This window comes from Leuciscus leuciscus, assembly GCF_965113295.1.
Source record: "Leuciscus leuciscus genome assembly, chromosome: 25".
Lineage (NCBI taxonomy): Eukaryota > Metazoa > Chordata > Actinopteri > Cypriniformes > Leuciscidae > Leuciscus > Leuciscus leuciscus.
The window spans coordinates 11,035,650-11,042,386 of NC_138724.1; the positions used below are offsets into that span (position 1 = coordinate 11,035,650).

The 6,737-nt window shown below is 37.6% G+C and overlaps 1 protein-coding gene across 3 annotated transcripts in view; it reads left to right on the forward strand.

The window, feature by feature from the left end:
* brsk2a (BR serine/threonine kinase 2a) overlaps nucleotides 1-5,837 on the forward strand; it is a 207,048-nt gene extending 201,211 nt beyond the window's left edge. For 2 of the 3 annotated variants that reach the window (XM_082160443.1, XM_082160444.1), the window contains one exon: nucleotides 2,188-2,672. In XM_082160443.1, the coding sequence (XP_082016569.1) occupies nucleotides 2,188-2,399 (212 nt within the window). In that variant the 3' untranslated portion in view covers nucleotides 2,400-2,672. The other variant, XM_082160445.1, reaches the window with a different exon arrangement.
* The last annotated feature ends 900 nt before the right edge of the window (nucleotides 5,838-6,737 follow it).

Consider the following 6,737-nt stretch of genomic DNA (forward strand, 5'->3'; position numbering starts at 1 on the left):
GGACCAGACCGTCTGGTGCATGTTACACACTAATGCCAAGAACTTTTGAAAATTGCCGTTACCAGTTGCCAGAATCGCCAGAATTCATGAATGAGAATGCACAGGTTTTTAGTAGCCTGTCGAGAAACAAAAAGTTGACATAAAGTCTGCTAGAATAAGTGAAAGAACTAGTCACTGCATTTGCCAAAGTTTTTGAGGTTTTTGTAATTTATTCTTTTTTTTAGTTAATTATTAGCTTGTTTACATAATTGCTCAGCAGTCTCTGTATTGACATATACGGAAAATGTTTGTAGATATTGTAGTCTTTCTATCCATCAAAAAAGATTTTTCATTAACATAATTACAGAATACACAGCGTTGCTTCATGATGATATCTTGTTGTATATTCCGCCTGTGGAATATGGTGTATAATTGAACCGGACAGATGACACTTCATAGGCTTGTGTGATGGAGAAGTGAGCAGAATAAAGATTAAAGGGTACGTTCTACCCATGTGTGGGTTTCCTGACTGATCTATGTGTCGTTCTTTCTGCAGTGACAGAGTGTACAGATGACACATCGCTTCACTCATTACTTTAGAGCCTTTTCTAATTATCTAGCCTCTCTCATGTTGGCTATATAAAGCCGTGTGTGCCCATGTGCTTCACCCCTACCAGAAAATCCAGCTAAAACCATCTTTAAAGTCAACATGAAATTGAACCCAACCCTATTTACTGTTCCTGGTCTTATTGCAGATGATTTTCAGTGCACATTACTGCAAAGAAAAAACAAACGTTGATCTTTTGGAAAAGTGTAATTACTTGCTTAAAGGAATAGTTCACTTAAAAATGAAAATTCTGTCATCATTTACTCACCCTCAAGTTGTTTCCATCCTGTATGAATTTCTTTCACAAAAGAAGATATTTTGGAGAATGTCAGAAACCAGACAGTTGATGGTCCCCATTGACTTCCATAGTATTGTTTTCCCTACTATGGAAGTTATTGGGGTCCATCAACTGTCGTGTTACCAACATTCTTCAAAATATCTTCTTTTGTGTTCAGCAGAAACAAGAAATTCATACAGGTTTTTGAACAACTTGAGGGTGAGTAAATGATGACAGAATTTTCTTTTTTAAGTGAACTATCTCTTTAAGCAACTTGCCTTTTTAACTGCCCTCACCTAGGCCAAAAATAGTGTTAGCCAAAGCAGTGTATCTGTTTTAGGTACTGTTGTCTCACCAATAGTTAATGAGTAATATAATTGCAGTTAATATTAAAGTATATGGTACTTCAATAATAGCAAATTACCATAAAGATGCTTTTGGGATGAACTTGACCTTGATGAAAGGCTCCTCAAAAGTAATATTCAACATCCTAAACCTCACCAAGTAAATCCCCGTTAAGGAAATTTTGCTGATTTTTTTTTTTGCTTGAATATTCTGTATGACTTGGAACTATGTTGTGGCAGAGGTAAAATGGGTTGCAAATGCTGATTCACGTTGACTTTAAGGTGGTACAGTAGTTCTGTTTGTGAACCCAGTAGCTTGTCTCTAACTGGTCCAAGCTGATGTAGATGGTTGACCAGCTGTTGGGGACCTGGCTGATGTGTTACACCATCTTGGTCAAGGACGCTACTGGACAAAGCAGGTCATACCAGCTTAAAGTGGTGAAATAAGATGGTTCACCCTACTGTACTGGTCGACTAGCCAGTGGGAACCTAGTTGAATTTGGGCTAGAAAAAAACATGCTATGCATTTATTTGGCGGTCAAGGCGATTTATCTCGTCCAAGATGGTCTACCAGCTCAGCTAGGTTCCCACCATCTGCTAGTCCATCTTATCAACCAACTAAACTACAACTAGTTATGTTGCTCAATTTGTGGACTATAAAGCTAGCAAGCCTATGGTTCCGTTTCCAGGGAACACAGATACTGACAAAATATTGTAACTTGAATGTACTAACCAGCTTGGACCAGCTAATGGCTACCAGCTAGGTAAAACCGTAAGCTGGTTTTAACTGGTTTAACCAGAGAAGCCTAATTTCTTGTACAGGATTTCAAAAGTTAGTGTGGCCCTCAAAGCTTCTCCAAGTCGTGGTCTTCTTCCCTATCCTATCTCTTTTCCCCTTTTTGTCCATTTCTCCTTGTGCGAACCCATTGTTCATTTCTTTGTTCACTCTTTTTTCCTTTTCTTCCTATCTGTGTACCTAGGCAGCCCATTGAGTAACTTCTTTGACGTAATTAAACAACTTTTTTCAGACGAGAAGAATGGCCAGGTGCCTCTTCCACCTGGCTCGCCCAACAGACACCCATCTAACGCCCGTCACCACGACCCTCAGCCTAGTGACTCTAAATGCCCACCGGGCAATCCCAGGGACAATGCCAAGCTGGTGGCATCCTTTGGGATACAGGAGCAGCCCTAACACTTTACCAATCAAGCTTTTTCAAACGTACCTACATAAAAGCACTAAAATATGTCTTAGATGTGATGGGATTTATATTTGGACAAACTTTTGTATGATGGAATGACTGTTTAAAAACAAGTTATGACACAAATCCAGACACATTTCCTCTGTCACCGTCTTTGCCATGTCAGTTTGCCAGCCCCTTCCCGAACCCCTGTTGTTTCTACCCCAGATGTTTTCATGTCTTTTACGTCTGCCTTCCCGTTTTCCTCACCTTTGTGACGGCTTGTCTTTGCTGCTAGGAATTATCCAGAAAACGTATTAAAACGCTGCCCCACTTCCCTGCACATCCTGTGACGGACATTTATTGACAGACGGCACTTTTCATGACGAACAAGCAGGTTACCAGGAGATGGACTCTTCATCCTTCGTCAAACTCTTCCCTTCCCACTCTCCGGTCTCTCCACGCTTGACAAGGACTAAAATACAAGTACTCACACCGCTTACCCTACCATCATCTCAGCATCCTAACCTGTTAAAATGGTCGACCAGCTGGTGGGAACTGGCTGCTCCAACAGACTCTGTTCCAAAACTTAGTGAGCTGCCTCTAAGATACTGTACCCAGACATCACACCTGTCCCGGAAGGTCCGGGAGTCGATTGATAGTGAGTCCCTGATGGACGCAATATTATATACAATATCCCGGAAATTGATCAAGCAGAGAGAGAAAGCCTGTTTCCATGTGGTATTAGATGCATTTTCGGTGGACCGATCACAAGTGGTCAGCCAAGACGCATTACCGTAACACCTGGGATTATCTAACCCGGTCTCACGGCAATTCGTAAAAATTTTACGAGGTGGCTAATTCATACGAATGACCCCGCCCCTAAACCTACCCATCACTGGGGTTTAGACAAGTATGAATTAACCACCTTTTACTCACTCGTACAAATTCGTACGAATTGGTCGTGAGAAAGCATTGGATTATCCCACGTTTCAAATGCGCCTTCTGTGACCACTTTGTGATTTTGTGGAGATCCTCTGCTCTTTTTCACTTTCACTTTCGGTGCACAGATCATGAACAAATCCGTGTTAGGCAGCTTATGCTAATGAATATAATAGTATACATTTTTTGGGGGGGGGGATTATGGTGGGGGTTGTACCATCTCCCGGAAATGAGTTTTTGCAGGGTGTGATGTCTGGATACCTCACTTTGATCACATTATAATGCAGTCCCTTACTGCAATGCAATAAACTTTGTACAAAAAAATCATTCAACATGGCGGGCTAAGCACTTTAATCAGTTTAATTAAAATGAGGACTATTTTACCCAATTTTTGTTTATGTATTTTTTTTGCACATTAGATAATGGTGCTGATAGCATGTAGCAACATGCTAATGTCAAACTCTGTTGAAATCAATTGAACTGTGCTGTTGTGAGCTTAGCAACATGGCAACTGTACTGAAGTCAGTTCGAGTCTCCTGTGCGCATAAGGTGAGGAGCGCTGTTTGTATGTCACACCGAGTTGTTAACTATGAAGAGCATTTCAAATAATCTGTTAGCTTAGCAACATGCTAATGAGTCTCCAGTTCACATGGCGTGAGGAGTGCTGTTTGTATATCACACAGAGTTCACTTATGAGATTACGATTCAGGAAACCATCAAAAGCCTGGTGCACACACTTTTGGCCATGATTTTGCCATCTAGGACACATTTTCAGGAGTTGTAAAAGAGTTATTTCATCATAAAAATTTGGAAAACCATCAGAAAGAAATCATGTGTGTGTCTTGCTTTAGAAGGCAGTGGACAGCAAGGCAGCTCACTAGGTTTGGAACAAATTCACACTCAAAATACTAGACATGAACACACATTGACAACTCTAGGATGTTTGCACTCAGATTCATAAAGACCACATCGAGAAGGAAAAGATGACTTTGGGAGCTTTTCCTGGGGATGTGGATTTTTTTCAAATTGTATCGTTTCAATTTGTGATCTTTTATTTATTTATGACTTTATGTTTGAAGAACATCACTTGATCTTAAATCATTGCTGCAAAAGGACTGAAACATGGTTTTCAGTGAGTTTGGGACTCGGGACGGGATGGGGTGGGGGGATAGTACTGAATGAATTTATCCTAATGAATGAATCTCTGTTGTACAGATTGAACATAATTATGTACAAATAAAATGTCTAGATGTGACACTAGCTTTAGTTCTGTTGTAGATTCAGATTTGAAATCTTGTGTTGCTTGTCTTTATTTAATTATTATTTAATCCTTGTATTTCTGTATTTATTACCTGATGGAACAATTTGTTTCGTTATATCGATTTGGTTAGACACTGAAATACAGTGTTTAATTGTTTTATTTTTTCTCTTTTTTTTTCTGATAATTTCTCATGTTCGCTACCAGCAGATACAAAAAAAAAAAAAATGTTGAATACATTGTGGATATTTTTGTATTTTTTCTTCTGTTTTATCTCTGTCCTTATTTATTATCATCCAGTTATATATATACATGAGAACTTGAATGTTATTTATTTATTTATGACAATAATGTGTTTGTTTGTATCAGGGCAACACAATTTTGTTTGTTTAAACAAACTTTCTAATGTCTTGATTTGTAAAAGTACCGTGGACTTTACGAATCTTTCTTTCCTAGCTTCAAAAGAGAACAAAATAGTATGTAAAAACAAACAAACCACAAAAAAGCTAATTTAACAGTATTTTAAGAATGTAGTTTAGCCTCTATGGGGAGGAAATGAACTTCTCGATATCAATGTCAGCTTCATATCATTGTGTGTGTACAATGGATGACAAAAAAAAGCTGTTCTTGGATCAGTTCTACTGTAAATATGATGTTGTGGCCTATGGGAAAGTCGAAGGCCGTTCCTGCTCTTTGCTTTTGACTTGTATTGCTGTGTGCATGCACGCATTTTCTTTGCATGGCTTTAACGTAACTATTCTCAAAAATCACACTATTTTCTCAGATCTGCAATCTTTTAATGGAAAAAAACAAACACCTGCCATCACCTTTAACCTCTGTTAGTCTCTCTGCGATTTTTTTTCTTCTCTTTCTGTTTTCCTGTCATGTTTTCTACTATACGCTGTAAGCGAGCGACGACACAACGCAGGTTTTGCTCGCTGGCAGTGTCTATGTGGTATCTGTTTATAAAATGCTTCCTTTTGTCTGTATGTACCTCGACCAGGAAAGATTTGGATGTTCACGACCCCCTTTTTACAGACAGCTGGTTTAAATGAAACAAAAATAAAGCAATACCTGTTGTGAACTTTCCTATTTTATACAGTTATGAAGCAAAACTTTAATGACAAAATAAAATAAAATTGTCCATGCAGAGCAGGAACATGCATTTAAAGTTGTAAAAATCCCCTTGTATCATAACTGTGAGCAATTTCAGAGAGAAAAATGAAACAATAAACTGATTCACTTAATAGGATGATATAGCGAGTGTTCATGATTGTATGTTACTGAGTGGGCGAGTGTTTATCAGTCAAACAATGATCAAAGACAGAAGTCATATATGCCCATGACTGATAGGCCTATACAAAATTACTGTGCATACATGCAAATTTGCTGAAATTAACTTTTATGATTCAAGGAACTGATTTATTTTCTTATTGAAGCCATCTACTTCAGTTTAACATGTTAGATATTATTTTCTATATCTATTTCTATAAAATATCAATTTTTATTTTGTTAAAATGTTTTATTGTTTTATTGTGATACAAATGTTCAGTCTGTCATTATAGTTATACGTTTAATAACATTGAAATTACATCAATACTGTTTTGCTTTATTTACTTTGATACAACAACTAGTCCTTAAATTTGATTGGCCGAGTGCGTGCGTTCAACGAGCGCTGATAGCAGCACTGGGACTTTTTTCACCGTTTGTATCACTCCGCTGTTTGTGTGAGAACGTGCCGACACACGGAAATCCCTCTGCTGTATTACAAACCAAAGACACTACTATAAAAATATAATAAACATACAAATATTATATATATATATATATATATATATATATATATATATATATTATAAAATACTATCTTATTAATAAATATATATTACATTTTCTTTATCTTTTTATATACAAGCCTGCCTGAAAGAAGGTATTATAAATACCGAAACGTCGCGATAGGCTTGTTTGATCATTTTATTTTAAATGTATTTTTCATTCACATTATTATTTTCTCAGTGCACTTACAGGATGGTGTCTTTAGAGGCCGGTTGAGACAAAGACACACTCCACGAAATAGACTCAGACTCTCAAGTAGTTCTCCAGTTTTCAACAGAAATAATTATTTACCTTTCAACCCAAATGCACGTTTCCG